Source organism: Lagenorhynchus albirostris, chromosome 11 (assembly GCF_949774975.1).
Source record: "Lagenorhynchus albirostris chromosome 11, mLagAlb1.1, whole genome shotgun sequence".
Classification (NCBI taxonomy): Eukaryota; Metazoa; Chordata; class Mammalia; order Artiodactyla; family Delphinidae; genus Lagenorhynchus; species Lagenorhynchus albirostris.
In genome coordinates this window covers 57,885,518-57,905,219 of record NC_083105.1, presented here as the reverse complement: position 1 = coordinate 57,905,219, position 19,702 = coordinate 57,885,518, and the positions used below count along the sequence as shown (strand labels likewise).

Below are 19,702 nucleotides of genomic sequence, written 5' to 3'. Positions count from 1 at the left end.
GCACCCCAATGTTCACTGCAGCACTATTAACAATAGCCAAGACATGGAAGCAATCTAAATGTCCATCATCAGAGGAATGGATAAAGAAGATGTGGTACACATATACAATGGAATATTACTCAGCCATAAAAAAGAACAAAATAATGCCATTTGCAGCAACATGGATGGACCCAGAGATTGTCATATTGAGTGAAGTAAGTCAGACACAGAAAGACAAATATCATATGTTTATATGTGGAATCTAAAAAAAGGGTCCAATGAACTTATTTACAAAACAGAAATAGAGTCACAGATGTAGAAAACAAACTTATGGTTACCAAGTGGGAAAGAGGGGGTAGGGATAAATTGGGAGGCTGGGATTGACATACACACACTTACATAAAATAGATAACTCATAAGAACCTACTATATAGCACAGGGAACTCTACCTAATACTCTGTAATGACCTATATGGGAAAAGAATCTAAACAAGAGTGGATGTATGTATATGTATAACTAATTCACTCTGCTGCACAGCAGAAACTAACACAACACTGTAAATCAACTATACTTCAATAAAAATTAATTTTTTTAAAAAGAGAAAGAAACTGAGTTATTTTAAACCCTGCTGATTACCTCACTTATCTTTACACTTCTAGCTCTACAGGATAAGGACTTAAGCTGAGATCTTTTGGGACCTGAGTAATTGTGTGGGTGCAAACCTATAGTTTTTATTTGCCTGCAAAAGATTTTGAGGTCTTCAATGAAAAACAAAAACAAGCTGCAAAACAATCTATTAACGCCTTTAGAGCATTGGGCTAAGTCAGGGAAGAGACCTTACAAGAGCATTTAACCACTAGTTTCATTTTTTCCCCCAAGAAAATACCGGGAAAGGCCTGAAAAGTACCTCCCAGGAAAAATCAAAGTCTTTGACAATTTAGAAAAGCAAGCAAGCAGTTAAAGGAACTGAAAAGATTTTTTATTTTCTTGTGGTATACAAACTAAGGAGGAATAGAATAAAATGAGTCTCTTAAAAATACCAAAAGTGTTTTGACTATTGGGAGACATGACTGCCTGAGGCTTTTTTACCTTTTCTCCTTATTCTCTCTCATCTCGAGGCTGGGGTTCCCAATTTGATCAGTTTTTTTTTTAAAAGCACAGTTAAGTACTCTGGGAAACTTACTGTCAAAACTATAAAACAGCTTTCCCAGTATAGGTTCAAACAACTGGACTGAACAACTCATAAGAGATCTTGCAGAAAAGCAAAACGAGTGGACTTCCCTGGTGGTCCAGTGGTTAAGACTCCAGGCCCCCAATGCAAGGGGGCTGGGTTGTATCCCTAGTCAGGGAACTAGCTCCCACATGCATGCCACAATTAAGAGTCCACATGCCGCAACTAAGAGCCCACATGCCACAACTAAGGGATCCCGCATGCCGCAACAAAGTTCCCACATGCCGCAACTGAGACCCAGTGCAGCCAAATAAATAAATATTAAAAAAAAAAAAAGGGGCTTCCCTGGTGGCGCAGTGGTTGAGAGTCCGCCTGCCAATGCAGGGGACATGGAGTTTGTGCCCCGGTCCGGGAAGATCCCACATGCCGCAGAGCGGCTGGGCCCGTGAGCCATGGCCGCTGAGCCTGCGCGTCCGGAGCCTGTGCTCCGCAACGGGAGAGGCCACAACAGAGAGAGGCCCGCATACCACAAAAAGAAAAAAAAAAAAAAAAAAAAAAGAAGAAAAGCAAAAAGAACACCTGGATTTAGGAAACATCCCAGAATCTTTCCTTTCATACCGCCTAAGTAAAAATGATGAAACCACTGCAGATTATTGTAATTAGGGCTTTCAACACCAATTTTTTTTAAGTGTTAGAGAAAATAGATACACACTAAGGAAATCTAAGGGAACTCAAAGAGGAGTTAAAACAGATCAAGGTTAAGAAATCTTTCCTATCTATATCTGTTTTCAGAAATAAACTCAAACTTAAGAAGGAATGGACAGAGTAACTTTATTGGAGAGATGGAACAAGTGCTACACTGCTAAAGTGATAATCATGGTAAGAACGAAAGGTAACCACTAAAAGACAATTAAGTGGCATATTTTCTACAGACAGTGAAAAGGATACAGCTGGAGGAAAATACTAAAGCCACTGTGTATGAAGAATATCTCTAAAATTAGACCCACCAACTGTATTCATGCACACATATTCAAGCCATGAGTCCACTTATTTTTCCTACTTGTAAGTTGGCAGCACATTCCACAGAGGGACACTCAGAGTCCTTTATCCCATCTTACAAGTAGGCATAGGGAAACAAAACAAAACAAAACAAAACACACACACACACAGACAACTACACACACACAATTTCACAAAATTCTCTCCTCTGTACTTCCTGGGACCATGTAACAAAAATGCAACACTTTTTATCCCTTCCTCAAAATCTGCTTTTTCCTGAAAGCTTTCCTTGAGTTCATGAAGAGAGGAATAAGCAATGCATCATTCAGAAACCATTACCTGTACTGAAACATTGTCAGTACTCAGTACAGTATTTATCTCTAAGAGGTGAGAAAATGGCATAGAGATGTCTGAATGTCTCTGGGTCCTGAGAAAGACTTCCTAGAAACTTCGTGAAAGGATTTTAAAAGAGACAAGAGAAATGAGGTAGAAGCCTTATTAATGTGCCAAAATTATGTCAGAAATTATTCACAAAACGAGAATATACCTTTTTACAATAATAATAACAGAATCAGATCCAGTCCAATAGATACAAGTTCCCCAATTCTCCCACTCCCACTTCCCACTCAAACCATTCTCTCATGGGCATGGAAGCTTTCAATGTCCTGGCAAAAGTTTAAACAAAAACCTAGCTTTGCAACCAGCATTCCTACAAAGTGTTAAAAGCACTACCTCGCCCGCTTTGCCTTCCTAAGCTGGAACAGTTGCCGGGACTGCCCCAAAGAGAAATCTCATCCAGGCCACTCTAGCCAGAAGATCAATGAAGGTAACAAATATACCAATCAAGAAATGAGAAAGGAAAAAATAAATGAGGGATAAACCACACAACTCAGGGGGCCTGCTCCTTTTACCCTCAGACTTAATATAATTTAGTTGCTAAAAACGACCCCACAAATGGATTTGTAGAAAAAAGGATAAGATGTTCCCCCAAACCGAACATTCCACCATTGTTAAAGAAAGCTATTCTTACAAGTTTTCAAGCTCAACTGTCTCCACATGAATGGGGGAAAAAAATCTAACCCATACAGCCCAGACCATAAGTATTAACATCTTCAGGGTACTAAAAACTTCAAAGTGGAACCAGCCTACTCAGTTCTCTGGGGCCAAAGAGGTAAGGATGGTGATGTTTGTCTCATCAGGGATGTGAACAAACCTCAAGGCAAGAGCCTGCAACAGTAAAAATTCTAGCCACATGAAATCTGAGATAATCTTCCGCGGAGACCACCAACACCACACTCCATCCTCTCTGCCTTCAAAGTGCTTTCACTCAATGACGTGAAAGCACAAGACTTCTGTCAAAACAGAAATGTGGCAAGAACTGACAAAAAAAAAATCTCAAGTTCTTCCAGTAAGTGCCTTACAAAATCCTAGTGGAAATACATGTCTCTCATTTATGGCAATGAGAGAATTCAAGAATAAAACTCCTCTTCTTGGGGACTTCCCTGGTGGTTCAGTGGTAAAGAATCTGCCTTACAACACAGGGGACGCGGGTTTGTATCCCTAGTCAGGGAACTAAGATCTCACATGCCACGGGGCAACTAACCCTGTGTGCCACAGCTACCAAGTTCGCACGCCTCAACTAGAGCCCACGCGCTCTGGAAGCTGTGCGCCACAACTACAGAGCCCACGCACCCTGGAGCCCGCACGCCACAACTAGAGAGAAGCCCACACACCACAACCAAGAGCCCTCATACCTCAACAAAGATTCCCCACCCCGTGCCGCAACTAGGACTCGACACAGACAAAAATAAAAATAAAATAAATCTTTAAAAAAAAAACCTCTTCTTTACCTATTCAATCAATAAATTTGTTGAGCACCTACTGCATATCAAGGGCTATACTAAGGGCTGAGGATACAGCAACTAACAAAACAAGACCATCTAAACCTCATGAAACTTACACTCTAATGCGGGAGACTAAATATGTACAGTGTGTTATAGGTTGATAAGGGGTAAGGAGGAAAATACAGCAAAATGGGATAGGAATTTATGTAAGTATATGTGGAGGAATGGCTTTGGAATTTAGATAGCCCAGGAAATGTCACTGTTAGAGTGACATTTGAGTAAAGCCCTGAAGGTGAGGGTAGAAGGCTATGCAGCTTTACACGGAAAAGGTGATCCATGAAGATCCAAGTGCCAGCTGCTGAGGCAGAAGTGTACCTGATGTACTCAAGGGACAGGGAGGAGACCAGTGAACATGTTTGCAGCGTGGTGGTGGGGGGGGGAGGTTGCTACATATCTTGGACTTTAAAGACGACTGTAAAGTCTCTGATTTTTATTCTGATAGAGGAAGGTAACCAACTCCTCTTCAGACTTCTTTCAATTAAAAAATATCAGGCACCCTATTCTTATATGTGCAAGTTTTAAAATTTTTGTTTTAAATTGAAGATCTACGGTGTAGATGCTAGAGTGGACGCGAAACTGGAACTTAAACTCTGAAATACAATTTTCGCTGACAGTTATCAGACCTTCAATAAAGATTCTCTGTTCTCTCAACTTTGTGGAGAACTGCAACAGGGAGGAAAAATACAACTAAAAGTGAACTGAATGGACTAACTACTACCACTTTCCACCACTATTTAAGCCGTTTTAGTTTTGATGTCCCAGACTCCAAAAAGGGGGGAAAAATAGGAGAAATAAAAAGAGAGGTGAAAAAAAAAGCATTAGGAAGAAAGAGGAGCCACAAACAACTGATCCAAGTGCCAATTTGACTATCCAAAAATACAATAAAAAGGCAAGGAATGTGTGACATTCCTGAAGTGGAACCTGTCACCTCCCTCCTCCCGTCTCCATGCTGCCTACCAACACAGGGCTCAGGCTTCTCAATTTTGGTTAAGTCTATTTGAAAAAATATATATAAAAGGACATTCATCCAACTGAGAGCTGAATTTAAATTTTCCCACACCTCTCTTTGATTTAATGAACCTCTGGAACTGTTATTCGATCATTTCTCATCATTATCCAAGAACAATTCACTTTGAGTGAATAAATAGTCTGAAGACTTACTAGGTTAATGGTCACAAACGTTGAAATTTTGGGTTCCACAGGTAACCGAAATCGAGAAGAGTTTTCAGAGTAACTAGCCTCAAGAGTTAGTTACGAGCTTAGCGTAGGCCCAACTTTTAAGCTCCAGAACCATCTCCCTGTACGTTCCAACTCAAATCTCTGTCCCTGTAATGAACTCGGACACCAGCATAATCTGAAACACTCCAACACCTTTCCCTCCCATTTTTCCAAGGCTCAAAGGAAAACGGAGACCCAAGAAACACATGGAGCTAGTCACCCCCGAGCACCACAAGGGCGCAACAGTTTTTAGGTCCCACCGCACAGGCCACAGGTGGCGCCAGCCCCACACCCTCCGCCCCGCGCCCCTCGCTTCTCGCCTGAGCTCCCCGAACACACTTGGGGCGTCTCTGGCCTCGGGGCCGTCCTTCACGGGAAGCTCGGGCCCTGACCCACAGCCCACGGGTCCGTGAAGTGCCAGCGCGGGGACCCAGACTGGGGGCCTCCGCCCGCCCGGCCGCCACGCCCCCTCCCCACAGGCCGCCCGCGCTGCCCGCCCCCTTGGCTGGGAGGTGGCCTCACCTCACGCGGGCCGTAGCCGGGAGGGCGCCCGCGTTTCCGCCCGCCGCCCGGGCTCACGGCCGCTCGGCTGCGGCTCGGCCCCGACGGCCGGCGGCGGCGCGCTTCTGGGGGCGGACTCTTCTCGGCCGGGGTTCCCCCGGGGCCCAGGGCGGGGGAGTAGGGGGGACTGGGGCGGGGGAGGGGAAAGGGGCTTGGGAAGGAGGGGGGAGAGGGGGAGAAAAGGGGGGAACCAAACCCGGAAAGGGAGAAAAGGGGGGAGGGGGAAAATCAGAAGGGGAAGAAAGGCCCAGAGTCCGCCCCCCGCTGCGGCCTGCGCGCTACGTCACCACGTCCGGCGTAATCGTCACCGCGTCTTGCGCCCGGAGCGTCCCTGCTTCCTGTGCCTGTCTCCACGCCTGCAGACGCCCCTTGCCTACTCACGCACTTCCCCAGCCCGCACGCACAGGCTGTCCTGTCCAACACACGCGCTTTCTTTGTCGCCCCCGCGTTACCTGGGTCTTCAGCCGCCAATACAGATCCGCTGCGACCCTCAGGTCACCTGAAGCCCATCAAGCCTGTCAGATTCACCCTTGATTTAAACATAATACTAATAACTGTAATTTAAGTTTACAGAGCACTTTCAAAGTAGCCTTTCACTTAGGACAGTGACTCCTGCTCCCGAAACAGCATACATATATGAAGTAAATATTTGTGGTATAAATGGATAGATCATGTGGTAGGTATATGTCCATTTTTTCCAGATGTAAAAATTTAACTCTAAATAAAGTAGGTTTAAGTACATCCTATTTAAAATCACTTCTTCCCGCCACCACCCTCTAACCTACAGTTCTTTTTTAAAAAGTTATCTTAAATTTGCAACCTCCCTGACGAAGTGAGAGAGTGGCAAGACATATACACACTAACAAATGTAAAATAGATAGCTAGTGGGAAGCAGCAGCATAGCACAAGGAGATCACCTCTGTGCTTTGTGACCACCTAGAGGGGTGGGATAGGGAGGGTGGGAGGGAGTCACAAGAGGGAGGAGATATGGGGATATATGTATATGTATAGCTGATTCACTTTGTTACAAAGCAGAAACTCACACACCATTGTAAAGCAATTATACTCCAATAAAGATGTTAAAAAAAAAAAAGAAAAATTTGCAACCTCCCCACACTGACCTTTCTAGGCAGAATCAATCTAACTACTAATTACATGTATTTGCATCGTTTCTTGACCAACTCCCTCAAAGAAGCATTGTATTAAATATTAATACAATGTATTAATACATTGTATTAACTATTTAAGCATTATATATTTACTATGTGACAGGAACTGCAGTAGGAAACAAAAAAATTACAGTATAATGTTAGTGCTATAATAGAGAGGTGTTCAATGTGCTATGGAAACACAAGAAGGAGCAATTAGTTCCTAGATGTAAGAGAGATTGAGTAGGCTACAGAGAAGCTAAAGGTGAAATTTCAGTTAACCTTGAAGAATATAAGTAGGAGTTCATCAGAAAGGCAAGAACGAAGATTCCAGAAAGGTCATAGAGGTAAGAACTTCTCCTTTCCTTCAAGAATCAGCAAGTTCTAGGTTTTCAAGTTGGAGGCAGGAGACAATGACAGCCAGGAGGAAATAATGGCTAATATTTGTGTTATGTATGTATGTATATAGAATATGTAGCATTCTACATCTATTATTTCTGTTTAATCCTCAAAACAATAGGTATTACTGTTATGCTCATTTTGTAAGATAAGGAACCCTGAGGCACCAAAGTCCCAGATTTTGAACTGAGACAATTTATCTTCGAAGCCTGCTCTCAATCACTGCATTATTAGAAATGTAACTGGAAAGGGCAGGTTTCAAAGGACCTGTGTGTCATAATGCAGAGTGAAACAGTTGGGTCTTTTAGGGACAAATGCAGTAACTGAAGAACAGCTAAGGCAGAAACACGAGGCATCCAGCCCTAAGAGAAGCCCTCCTCTGTTTCCCCCGCTTTTGCTAACCTCTTATTCCCCAACTATTTGCCAGGGAGAAGGGGAGCAACTGAAGTCTTCAGATGTGAGGGGGTCTGGGAACTACGTACTGTAGTTAAGACATGAAACAAATAGCAGTATAACTACCTCCCCCAACCTCAAGATAAGGTTATATCCATGAATGAAATTAGGAATATTAAAATGTTAGATATAAGATCAGTCCCTGTAGGCTGGGAAACTATTAGAGAGTGACTACTAATAGGTACAGGGTTTCTTTTGGGGATCATGAAAATATTCTTAGTGGTGATGGTTGCACAACTCTGTGAATGTACTAAAAACCACTGATTATATACTCTAAAGGGTGAATTTTATGTTCTGTGAATTATATCTCAATAAAACCCTTATGTTATAAATAAATAAATTTATACTAGAAACTGAATAATAAATCTACTTCTATCACAGTGCTTAAAAAAAAAGACGGGCTTCCCTGGCGGTCCAGTGGTTAAGACTCTGTGCTTCCAATGCAGGGGCCTCTGGTTCGATCCCTCATTGGGGAACTAAGATCCCACATGCCACTCGGCAGAAAAAAAGAAAAAAGATCAGCCCTTGTTGAAGAGAGCTAAGAAACTGTGACACACAAAAATACAATCAAGGTGACTTGAGTGTAACTTCTTATAACCAGCCTGTAAGCCTGTATTCTAGAACTTATTCACTCAATAAATATGTTTTAAACACCTATATTATATTGTAGGTCCTATGTGCAATGCTAGGAATATAGTGGTAAGCAGCAGAGATGACTTAAGTAACTGCACTACAGATGGTGATTGGGGGCATGGCCTCTAAGAAAGGAGAGTCCAGAAGGGCAAATATTGGCAGAATTTCTTCAGCACATCTAGAGGTGAGGGTACTCTGGCCCGCAAACAAACCTATGTAACAAGAATAATAATATACTTTTATTAAGCCACTTAACTCTGTTCCAGCCACCGTAAAGCGCTTTACAAAATTATTTAAATCTCAAAACTCTCAGATAATCATTACAGATCTATAATTACACATTAAAAATCCATAGGGCCAGACATGTTTCAGAATTCAGAAAATTTCAACTTTTAGAAAGGAAAAATGGAGAATTCCCTGGTGGTCCGGTGGTTACGACTCTGCGCTTTCACTGCCGAGGGCCCAGTTTCAATGCCTGGTCGAGGAACTAAGATCCCACAAGCCGAGGGGAAGGTCCCGCAAGACGCGCAGCGCGGCCAAAAGAAAAGAAAAAGAAAGGTAAAATGGTACGTATACTGTATATCATATAACACCCCTAGGGGTAGCATCCCATAATCAAGTAATGAAGACCCAACACAGCCAAAAATAAATTAAAAACAAAAAACAACAACCTGCATGACAATGACCTAAAAGTGTCCTGCCAATGACCCCCCTCTTGTTTGAAAGTCATTCTTTAACATTCTATCTTAAAACCTCTGATCTCCGCACCCTACCTCCACCCCCCACTGCCAGGCTTCCGAGCAAGGCTGTTGATCTGAAGAGGAATTTCATCTCTAACCTTTGTTCCCAGGCCTGGAAGCTCACATGGGTAACCCACTATCTCCCAAAGTTGGCCCAGGGACATTTCTTTCCCCAAACAAACCAACCTCCCCTCACATCCCCCACTCTGTAGTTTCACTGACTATATGGCTTCTGCCAAGTTCTACCTGTAACTGGCTTCATCTCTCAAGTTGGATGTTTGACTGCTCTATATCCTGCAACCAGGAGTAATGCCAGCTGGACACACTCTCCTTCCGGGGCCCCTGGCAGCTGGGAGGGAGCTGAGACCACAGCTGTGGAGACCCTGAGCCCCGGGGTTTGCGGCTCTATCTCAACTGTGTTGCTCAAGGAAGGCCTCCCCCAGCAATGATCTCCTCATTGCTCCTGGCCTTCCTGTTCCTGGCTCCAGACGCAGTGGCCACTCCCAGAGCTGACAGTCAGTGCCTGGCATGTGGGGGGCCCGCCTTGGACCTGGAGAGCCAGCGGGAGCTGCTTCTTAATCTGGCCAAGAGAAGCATCTTGGACAAGCTGCACCTCAGCCAGCGCCCGACACTGAGCCGGCCTGTGTCACGAGCTGCTCTGAGGACTGCGCTGCAGCGCCTCCATGGGTCCCCACAGGGGGCGCTTCCAGAAGCAGACAGGGGACAGGAGTATGAGATCATCAGCTTTGCTGAGACAGGTGGGTTCTTGGTCTGTAGATCTTCCCCCAAACCCGATCTCTTAAGGAAGGGAAAAACTTCCTCCCCAGTCTAACGCCTGACTTTCTCCCCAAAACCATCCCAACTCTTGCCTCCCACAGCATGTAATCTCCCAATCCCAGGCTCCCCCCACACCCCCACCACCAGGCTCTCTCTTTGTAGTTTAGACTTGACCAATGGGCACCTGTGAAGTGGGTACGTTTCATTTCTTTTGAGACTGCCTGCCCCTATTTCCCATGGCTCCTCTCTCTGCAGGCCCACACACTTCCACAGACTATGATGTGAGCCCAGACACTTCCTGGGCTTGGACCAGGGTCTGGGAGCTAGAGAGTCTGTCCTCCCTCTGGCCCTGGGATCCAGCCTCTCTGTACCCCACTCCCCCAGATACATCGTTTGGGCAAAAGGGAGAAAAGTAAAACACTGGCATTACAATACCTCTCCACCCTACTCCTGTCCTCTTGCCTTGATTACCTCGGGTTCCCGCGTGAGAACAGGGCCAAAATGGGACTCAGAAAGGTATTTAAAGGATAGAGGATAAAGATGAGAAAGTTCCTTCCGTAGAGGGCAGAGGGGTTAGAGAATTTAGTGGGCAGCTGGAAAGAAGATCAAGAATTCAGAGACAGGGGAATTCCCTGGTGGGCCAGTCATTAGGACTCCACACTCTCACTGCCGTGGGCAGTGCCAGGTTCAATCCCTAGTCGGAGAACTAAGATCCCACAAGCTGTGAGGCGTGCCCCCCCCAAAAAAGAGACAGAATTCAGAGACAGGATCTGAGAACCAGAACACAAACAAGTGATCTCTCTGGCCTCTGAGCTTCTTGCAAGTTCTTGTCTCTTAAGTTTAGAAGGCCTTTCCCATTCCTGGCCCCTTTCCCTTGGTCAGCATCTACTCCCTTCAAGATCTAACACTCCCATCCTGAAAAAACCCACCCTGACCTGAAGGTGAGGGGCTCACTCTCTGGTGGCCCCCACATGCTCACCCTGAACCTGGATAATGGTCAAGGAATTGCCTGTTTCCAGGTTTTCTATGAAGTCTGTCTTCCCATAGAATGCAACCCCTTGAGGTCAGGAACTGTCATTTATTCCTCACCTTATCATCAGAGGCTAGTGTATAGTAGAAATAGATAACACTTATATAGTGTTTACTGTGTTCTAAGCCTTTTAAATATACTAACTCCTTGAGAGCCTCACAACAAGCCAGTGAGGCAAATACTATTGTTACCCCATTTTAGAGGTGATGAAACTGAGGCACAAAGAGGTTAAGTAACTAGCTCAAGGTCACATGACCAGTAGGTGGTAGAGCCAGACAGCCTGGGTCTGGAATCCATGACCTTGACCACTCTACCACTTTGCCTCTTGCAAACATAGTAGATGCTCAATAAACAGCTAAACCATTCTGTAGTTCAGCTCGACCATGTCTAGAGCCCCCAGTGATGGATGAGACCCTATTCTAGTTCAAAAGGGGGTTTCTGGGCTTCCCTGGTGGCGCAGTGGTTGAGAGTCTGCCTGCCGATGCAGGGGACACGGGTTCGTGCCCGGGTCCGGGAAGATCCCACATGCCGCAGAGCGGCTGGGCCCGTGAGCCATAGCCGCTGAGCCTGTGCATCCGGAGCCTGTGCTCCTCAACGGGAGAGGCCACAACAGTGAGAGGCCCGCGTACCGCAAAAAAAAAAAAAAAAAGGGGGAGTTTCTGCTCATGATTAAGAACACAAACTCTGGAGCCAGATAAACTGGGCTCAACTCCCTGCTCAGCCACTTATTACTATGTGTCCTGGGTTGTTAATAGTCAGTTTTCTCATTTGCAAAACAGAGATAATGAGAGGATAGTTGAGAGAATAAGTGAGCTAATACAGGTAATGTACTTAGAAAGGATAAGGTGGGAGGGAACTGAAAGTAGAAAACTCAGCTCCTGCCCATGAGGGATTTAGTTGTTGCTGCTGGGAATAAATTACTTAGAATATAAGGCAGAGTGAAATAAATGCTAGATGAGAACACAAGTGCTTAATGGGCCAGAAGTAATTCACTGGGACCTGGTAAGTCAGGGAAGTCTTTCAGAAGTTTGCAAATTGGCTGGCATTGTAGAGTAAGTTTGACTTCAGTGGGTAGAAAATGGTAAACAACATCCTAAATGGAAAAACATGAGTAAAAGTGTAAAGAAACAGACTGCATTTAGAGTTAAAAAGTAGTCTGGAGTGGATGAGCACAAGGTGGACAAATGACCGTGAACACCAAAATCCTGGTTGGTTTTTTTTTTCACCTTTGTATCCCTGATACTTAGCCCAGTTTCCTGGCACATTGTGACAGTAACAACAGTTACCAGGTATTTAGTGTACCTGCCTCCTCTCAGTTCATCCTTACAATCACTCCATAAAGTAGACTTTATCATTCCCATCTTAAGAATGCAGAAACTGAGACTCGAAGATAATTTACATGGTCAAGGTCATACAGCTTACAAGGGGCAGAATTCAAACACAGTTCTCTCTGACTTCAAAGTCTATATACTTTCCACATATTTGCTAATCAATGAATGAATACAACATTTAGGCTGCAGGGGGCGTGACCTGAAATGAACTTGGAGGTGAGAATGATGCCTGGATTCTATCTTTTACATTTAAATATTTCAGTTTGAAGTTTTCATTCCAATTTAAGCTATCATCTCCACCATCGTGTGAAAGAAAGATCTGAGAATTGTTCTTGCTGGAGGTATGAAGAGAGAGAGCTTGGGGCCCTGGGGAAACTAGGGTAGGAGCCTTCAATGGTGTCCTGAAACTGGCTCATACTGGCTCATGAGAGCTGATGGTGAACATCTCCCAACTGTGCATCCAATGGCATCACATTGATAGTTTGAAATTGGCCGGGATGGGAGAATTTATACCGCAGAAACTGGCAAGCTCTACAAATCAGGGCCTTTTTTTTTTCCCCCTCTGGAATCCAGTTGTGAAATATTTACCAACACAACACTGCCTACGACCTACAAATTCAAGTTATCTGCCTCCCACATACCTAACACACAATGCTGATTCAGGGACGGAATAAATAGATACTTTTGTTCCAAATGGCGGATGGGGAAGGGAGACGCAGAGCAGTCACTGGTCCATGAAAATTCTGACATCCAGCCAGGCACATATCTCAGTCTACCCCAAATCCAGGATTCCTTTGGTTAGGGCCTGGTTCTGCCCACTGGTAGGATTTTCCTCTCCTCTTAAGGAGAGCCTACCATTGCTCCCCTAGACTTCTAGATTCATTCTCTCAGCTCTTAGTGCCACCCTCTGAGATGTCTTTCCTTTTAAATAGGAAATGACCTGTGTTTGCGGCTAAGTAGTTTTCTCGGCCTGCATGCTGCCCAAAGAAGTTGGGAGCCCGGAGACTTCTTTTCATTTTGAATCATCTCTGTCCCTTTTAGTCCAAACTGGTGCCGCTTTCACTATTAAAATTCTCTTTAACACTCTGAGCCTTCTAAATTATAAATTACAGTCTACTTACTCAGACAAAAGACACTCCACTCTTATCAAGACAGACCCTCCTCTTTAGGTTACAAGTCAGGATATCCTCTTACAAGTGGGATAACACGCTTAAGATTCTTAGAAGCCCTCTGTCTAGTTGAGAGGGTCTACAGAACATCTTACATTATAGATCTTAACAAAGATGTTAGATCTTAACAAAGGGTCTTACAGTTCCCCCTTTATTATTTTGATCTTCGCTCTGAAACTATGTTTTACTGGCAGTGCCCTGGATTTGGGTTTTGCCCTGAGACCATTTCTTAGTTTGATAAACTTTTTGCCAGACAGAGAGTTGAGGGATGAAAAAAAATATTTTATTGTTCCATCTAGCAAGTCCTATTGGAAATGTTTTCTCTAAATTCTGCTTGAAAATTGAACAGTTCGTTCTTTAGTTCATCTCACTCCTGAAACGCCTTATCATAGGCAGCTAAAATAAACCAAATGGCGCTTTCAGCATTCTGCCTGGAAATATCTTTAGCTAAATGCACAATTCTGTTAGTTACCGTTTCTAGCTTCCAGTTACCAGAGACGATAGCCAATACATAACACAGGTTTCCCATTGTCCAGCTTCCAGTAGCAATTTCCTCACTGTCCTTCCAGACTTCACTAACAGTCTCCCTGCTGTCCTTCCATCCTCTGGCTGTCACCCAGTCCCAAAGCCAATGCTACATATTTTAGGTCTTTGCTATGGAGTACCCCACTTCTGTTACTAATTTCTGTTTTAGTTATCCATTAATATGGCAAATCAGCTCAAACATTGAGTCTTAAAACAAAAAAATTCAACAGTTTCTGTGATTTTGTAATTCGACTGGACTTATTCTGGACAGTTCTCTCACTCCATGTGGTGTAACTGAGTTCATTCAAGCAACTGTGTTCAGCTAGGAACTCAGATGGGGCTAGAACATCTAAGATTGTCTCTCCGAAGTCTCTCTCCATATGACTTCTCATCATTCAGTAGTCTAGCCCAAGTTTCTTTAAAGCATTAAAGTTTTCCTACCTCAAAGTGTAAGTACTTACTAAGTTTCTGCTTGCGTCATGCTTGCTTACATCTCATTGGCCAAATCAAGTCACACACCAAGCCCAGAATTAATATGGGAAGGGATTGCACAAGACCATGAATATTGGGAGGTGTTGTTCCCTGGGGGTCAACACTGTAATGGTCTATCACAGCCCCTGCTGGTCCTGTGTCTGCCTACCATAACTGGCTTATGATGACTTATGATGTTCTAAATGTTAGGTGCTAGTGACCTAGCAAGAAAAGATTAGCTGGGTCAATCAGACTCTTCTTTTAGGATTTTGGAGTTGGAACACTGAAAGATCAGTTCACTTAGCTAGGAAGAGCTAAGTTAAAGGTTCTGTAGACTCAGGAGCTAGGGCCACCGTTTTGGGACCTGAGGAAGGTGACAGGGAAACAAAAGAGGTAGATCCACAGAAAGAGAAGAATGGAGTAGACTTACATAGGGAGAGTGAGATGAGAGAGATTTTGTTGGCTCTGGGAGCTGTCAAGGGCAACCTTATTCCAGACCTTACAATTCACACTAAGTCTAGATGAACTTTATTTTCTGCTCTTTTATGCCCATGAGAGTATCAGTGGCATTCCCACAATAAAGCATCCTTTACTTAAAATAAATAAATAAATAAGGGTTGCTAAGGCCAAAGCATAATGGCATTTAATTGCCTCCTAAAAGAGTTTAGCTTTGGGCTTCCCTGGTGGCGCAGTGATTGAGAGTCCGCCTGCCAATGCGGCGGACACGGGTTCGTGCCCCGATCTGGGAAGATCCCACATGGTGCAGAGCGGCTGGGCCCGTGAGCCATGGCCACTGAGCCTGTGCGTCCAGAGCCTGTGCTCTGCAACGGGAGAGGCCACAACAGTGAGAGCCCCCCCCCCCCAAAAAAGAGTTTGGCTTTATTCATCAATAGGTTTTTTGCAACCATGAATTTTATGATCTAGCCTTTTTGGAAAATAATTCTTGTATCAGTGTAAAATAAGAATTAAAGAATGAAAGACCATTCACTCACCAAATGTTAACTGAATGCCTATTATGTACTAGGTACTAGGGATACAGTGGTAAACCGTACAAGCACAGTCTCTACCTTCATGGAGTTTACATTCTAGCTGGGAGCAGGGAGGGGTAGAAGGGGAGGGGAGGAGAAGCAAATGAACAAAAAACCAAGATGATTACAAAGAGTGATAGTGGCTATAAAGACAATTAAGCAGGATAATGTATTAAAGACATGAGGGTAGAGTTGAAGGCTGCTTTAGCTAAGTTAGTCTGGGAAGCCTCTCTGAAGAGGTGAATTTGCGCTGAATGCCAAAAAGGAGCCAGTCATTCAAAGAGCTTGGAAAGATATTCTAGGCAGGGGAAATAGCAAGTGCAAAGGCCATGAGGTGGATCCATGTTTGGTGAGTTCAAGGAACAGAAAAAAGCCAGTATAGGTAGACTATAGTCATTAAATGGCAGAATGCCTAATCATACGTGTTTCCTATGTTAAGGGGTTTAGCTTTTATTCCCATTCAAATAGCAATGGGGAGCCTTTGAAGGGTTTTAAGCTTGAGAGGATTAAGCTGATCAGATTTATGTTATAAAAAGATCACTCTGGGACCTCCCTGGCGGTCCAGTGGTTAAGACTCTGCGCTTCCACTGCAGCGGGCACGGGTTCGATCCCTGGTTGGGGAACTAAGATCCGACAGGCCATGAGGCACAGCAAAAAAAAAAAAAAAAAAGAGGTCACTCTGGCTGATATGTGAAGAATGGTTTTGGGTGCAAGAGTGGACCACTTGGCAAGCTATTGCCATAGTTCAAGAAAAAGATGATTGCAGGTTGAACTAATGTATGGTAGAGGAGGTGGGGATAAGTGAAATTATATTATGAACTGGAGATAGAGTTGACAGGTCTGCAGATAATTTCAAAGAAGGGAATGACAGCAAGCAAGACTTGGTTTGAGCAGTGCATTTACAGGGAAGGGGAAGATTGAAGAAGGAACAGATTTGGGTTGCAGGGGATAAATCTAGAGTTCTTCTTTGAACACGAAAAGTCTGAGATAGCATTGGATATCCAAGTGGAATATCAGATCAGCAGCTGGATACACAAGCCTAGGCTCAGGGCCATGGATATAGATATCTGGGAGTCATCAGCATATAGATGAAATTGAAAGCCAGGGGAATTGATGGGTTCTTTCTGGGAAAGAGTATAGATAGAGAAGAGAAGGGAGCTTAGGACCTCCAACATTTAGAGGTCAGGCAGAGGAAGAGGAGCTGTCAGCAAAAGAGACCAAGATGGAGTGGCCAGAGTCATGAAAGCCAAGAGAAGGAAGTATTTCTAGAAAGAAGGGATGGTTAACTGTGTCATCTTACCTGCTTAGAGGTCAGGTAAGATGAACATAAAGAGATGAAACCATTGGATTTGGCAACGTGGAAGGTGTTCGTGATCCTGACAAGAGCAGGAGTAGAGGGAACAGAAACCCAGTTAATGTGTTTCAATAGGTCAGGTGAGGGATGAAGAGGGGAAACTGGGCAACAGTAACTGGTACAGGAAGAAATGCATAGCCGTTAGAACCACTGTGATGAGGAACTGGATGTGGGGAGTTTCTAAAGGTGATAAGGAAGGTAATGATGCCACCAGTTCTAAGAACGGAAAGAGAGGTACATAGGGAGGAAATAATGATTTCTACTTGGGATAAATTGATTTTAATATGCTGGCAGGACGTGGCAACATTAAACAGTTAGAAGTTTAGGCGTGAAGCTTGGTGATTCCCAAGGTGCAAAATGATCTGGACTGGACATACAGATTTGGGAATCACCAGCACAAAATTTGTGTTGGCTGACTGTGAGTGTGGGTCAGAGCTCCTCTCAGTGTAGAGTAAGAGGAAACGGGACTTCCCTGGCGGTCCAGTGGTTAGGACTCCTCGCTTCCACCGCAGGGGTCGCAGGTTCTATCCCTGGTCGGGCAACTAAGATCCTACATGCTGCACGGCAAAAAAAAAAAGGAAATGAAGGTCAAGGACAGACCCTGGAGAACTCTTGCATTGGAGGGATGGAGGGATGGTGAGAGAAAGAAAAGCCAGCAAAGAAAATCAAGGAAGAATCATGAGAGTTGTGTCATGGAAACCAAGAGAGAAAAGATTTTTAAGAAGGAAGGGGTAGTTAATGCCAACAGTGTGGTCGAGAAAGAACAAAGGGAATCCAAGCATGCTGAGAATAGATATGTAGTTGATAGAATTGACTCAGAAAGCCACACTGACTGGGGCTTCTTGTATCCACAGGTCTCTCCAGCATCGACCAGATTCGTCTTGATTTCCACTTCTCCTCTGATAGAACTGTTGGCGGCCTGGAGGTCCAGCAGGCCAGCCTCATGTTCTTTGTGCAGCTCCTTCCCAATACCACGTGGACTTTGAAGGTGAGGGTCCTCGTGCTCAGCCCACGTGGCACCAACCTCACCTTGGCCACTCAGCACCTGCTGGAGGTGGATGACAGTGGTTGGCACCAGCTCCTCCTGGGGCCTGAAGCTCAGGCTGCCTGCAGTCAGGGGCACCTGATCCTGGAGCTGGTCCCTGAAGGCCAAGTAGCCTGGAGCCCAGTCATCCTGGGTGGGGCTGCCCATAGGCCTTTTGTGACAGCCCGTGTAAGAGTTGGGGGCAAGCACCGCATTCGCCGGCGAGGCATCGACTGCCAGGGTAGGTCCAGGATGTGCTGTCGACAAGAGTTCTTTGTGGACTTCCGTGAGATTGGCTGGCACGACTGGATCATCCAGCCTGAGGGCTACGCAATGAACTTCTGCACAGGGCAGTGCCCCCTGCACGTGGCAGGCATGCCTGGCATTGCCGCCTCCTTTCACACCGCGGTGCTCAATCTTCTCAAGGCCAACACCGCTGCGGGCACTGCCGGAGGGGGGTCATGCTGCGTGCCCACTGCCCGGCGCCCCCTGTCTCTGCTCTACTATGACAGGAACAGCAACATTGTCAAGACTGACATACCTGACATGGTGGTAGAGGCATGTGGGTGCAGTTAGTCTGTGTGTGGTACCGGCAGCCCGAGGTGGGGTAGGCAAACATGCCCTGACGGAGGCGCTCTTCCCTGAGAGGAGGGGGTGGCCCCGTTACTGCCTCTGTCCAGAAGATGGACTCCCTCTTCCTGAGTAACTTATGAGAATTATCCCAACTTTGACGTGAGGAGATCTTCATCAAAGCACTGTCATCTAAGGAGAGTCACTGTACCATCTTCATAATGACCAGCCCCTCTCCCAGAGTACAGTCCCTCCAGCAAGCTCCACGTGCTCAACCACCACCCTAGGGACTCTCATCCACCTCCAACCACGAGCAGTGCCATCTGGTTCCCAGACAGATACACATAGCCCAACTTTTTTTTTTTTTTTTTGCGGTACGCGGGCCTCTCAATGTTGTGGCCTCTCCCGTTGCGGAGCACAGTCTCCGGACGTGCTGGCTCATCGGCCATGGCTCACGGGCCCAGCCGCTCCACACCATGTGGGATCTTCCCGGACCGGGGCACAAACCCGTGTCCCCTGCACCGGCAGGCGGACTCTCAACCACTACGCCACCAGGGAAGCCCTCCATAGCCCAACTTTAATCCAGCCCACAACCCACTATGCATCCCTGCCCCTTCTACTCAATGTCCCCCACTCCAGGATGAGTTGACCCAGCCCCTTCCTCTGCTTTTCTGGATCTCCAGAGAGGCCCTTCCTTAGATTCACCAAACATTCGATCCTCTCCATGTCTTGAGCCCTTTTCCTCTTACTTGCCCAGTGGGCTGCTAAAGGCTCTCTTGGCACACTCTCATCACTCTTTGTCCTTCTCCGTCCTGCTCCGTACCCTTGGGGTCTGACTCCTGAGTTCCCTTGGCCTCTGGCTTCCTGCTGAGTTTGACTAAGAGGAGACAGAGGCAGAAGATCAAAGGATAGGAGGAGACAGAGGTCAGGGTGTTTCTTATTCCTCCTCCTTCTGCCTAGGTTCCATGGTTCTGTGTGACTGTGGCTGCGTCCATGTCCCTACAGCTCCTGTCTAGCTCCCCACCCGCTCCATGGCTCCGGCTCTGCCTAAGTTCTGATCTCACTGCTTCCATGCTATGGGCTTATAATGGCTTTCCATTCTTGCCGGTCCCTGGGTGCTTCAATATCCCTCCTTGGTTCCCTTAACCCTGCTCATACCTCTGTAAAGAAGTCCTTCATTAAGTCTTCTTAGTGATGCAAACACAGACAGCTGAGTGG

General features: G+C 45.4%; 2 protein-coding genes across 3 annotated transcripts in view; one reads left to right on the top strand and one right to left on the bottom strand.

Moving 5' to 3' along the window:
- The window catches only part of R3HDM2 (R3H domain containing 2), a 148,218-nt gene extending 142,292 nt beyond the window's left edge, over positions 1-5,926 (bottom strand). Inside the window, exon 1 of one of the 2 annotated variants that reach the window (XM_060165801.1) lies at positions 5,794-5,926. The gene's annotated coding sequence lies outside the window, so the exon portion shown is untranslated. The remainder of the gene's footprint in view (positions 1-5,793) is intronic. The other variant, XM_060165802.1, reaches the window with a different exon arrangement.
- Positions 5,927-9,650: 3,724 nt separating this feature from the next.
- On the top strand, positions 9,651-18,490 carry INHBC (inhibin subunit beta C). Its single transcript, XM_060166840.1, has 2 exons — positions 9,651-9,963; positions 17,745-18,490. Exons 1-2 carry the CDS (start codon positions 9,651-9,653, stop codon positions 18,488-18,490), a joined length of 1,059 nt encoding a protein of 352 aa, XP_060022823.1.
- The last annotated feature ends 1,212 nt before the right edge of the window (positions 18,491-19,702 follow it).